General features: G+C 60.8%; 1 protein-coding gene across 1 annotated transcript in view; it reads left to right on the top strand.

Moving 5' to 3' along the window:
• Window positions 1-575, top strand: part of CIB1 (calcium and integrin binding 1 (calmyrin)) — a gene marked incomplete at its 5' end in the record, with an annotated part of 1,390 nt that extends 815 nt beyond the window's left edge. The window contains 3 exons of the mRNA XM_008949135.1: window positions 5-123; window positions 200-288; window positions 532-575. Coding sequence (XP_008947383.1) covers window positions 5-123; window positions 200-288; window positions 532-553 — 230 coding nt within the window. The remainder of the gene's footprint in view (window positions 1-4; window positions 124-199; window positions 289-531) is intronic.
• Between the last annotated feature and the right edge of the window lie 749 nt (window positions 576-1,324).

Genomic DNA, 1,324 nt, shown 5'->3' on the forward strand with positions numbered 1-1,324 from the left:
AAAGATTTTGATGATGATGGAATTCTGGACAGAAAGGACCTGGAGAAAGTGGTCAACTGTCTGACGGGGCAAGAAGAGGAGTCAGGGCTGAGCAACACGGAGATGGAGCAGCTCATCCAAAACGTGAGGAGCTCCCGGCGGGGCACGGGCCGCTGCACGGTCCTGGCCAGGCAGAGCTCACCACTCACCTTCCCCCCAGATCCTGGAGGAGTCCGACATCGACAAGGACGGCACCATCAACCTCTCCGAGTTCCAGCACGTCGTGTCCCGCTCCCCAGACTTCACCAGGTATGGCTCACGCTGGGGGATCTGTCCGGAGGGGTTCACCCACCCTGATCACTGTGCTGGTGCTGGGGCAGAGCTCTTGGTGGCAGTGGGGCGAGGCCACCCTGCACCAGGTCTCCTGTAGCAGCAGAGGGGCCTGTGTCCCGTGCTGGCTCCGCAGCGCTGCGTCCCTGCAGCACCGGGCGCTCGCCCACCGCTTGCGTGGGGCCCAGCAAGGAGGAGCAGAACCTCTCGTGTCTCTTGCAGCTCCTTCAAGATCGTCCTGTGAGTGCCCGGCAGCTCTCCAGCAGTTGCTCCTCCAGTTGCTGCAGCTCCTTGTGGTCTCAGACGTTACCTCTTTCAGTGAGCAGAGGCTCCTGCTCCTCACCAGCTGCCTTGGGCTGGGCACCATCCTGCTTCCCTTCTGAGGTGGCAGAGCTGGGGCCCTGAGGAGCTGCTGTGCCTGCAGCCGCTCTGCTCTCTCAGGGTGAAGGGTTTTAACCCTCCGTGCCAGTCCAGACAGCCCCTCTCTGCCCTCAGTACCAATCTGTGCCTTTCCAAGCAGGCAGGAGTTGCCTCCCCCTGCCAAGCCTCTGCCCAGCTCCCCGGGGCCTTCTCTGCTGCAATGTGGATCTGCCTCTCTGAGCAACAACCCAAATGTGGATCCATTTGAGCAACAACCCAAACGTGGATCCGTTTTTTTCTAAGCAATAACCCAAATGTGGATCATTTTCTCTAAGCAATAACCCAGATGTGGATCTGTTTGAGCAGTAACCCACACGTGGATCCGTTTCTCAGAGCAATAACTCAGCCCTGGCACTGGAGCCGAGCTGCCCCCGCATGGCTGCCCAGGAGGCAGGACACCTTCCACCCCCCAGCGGCGCGGCCCCAGGGACGCTTGGGGCCCTGCTCGCCCTTTTCTTTTCCTCTGCCCCCTCCTCTGGCTCCAGCTCGGCAGCTGTTCTGCCTGCGCCGGCCTCTTCCTCCCTCTGCTCCTGCGAGGACACAAATAAAGGGCTCTGGTTTCACCCTCTGCTCTGTGCCGCCTTTGTCTGACCGT

The sequence above is a fragment of the Merops nubicus genome, unplaced genomic scaffold (assembly GCF_000691845.1).
Source record: "Merops nubicus isolate BGI_N331 unplaced genomic scaffold, ASM69184v1 scaffold24520, whole genome shotgun sequence".
Lineage (NCBI taxonomy): Eukaryota > Metazoa > Chordata > Aves > Coraciiformes > Meropidae > Merops > Merops nubicus.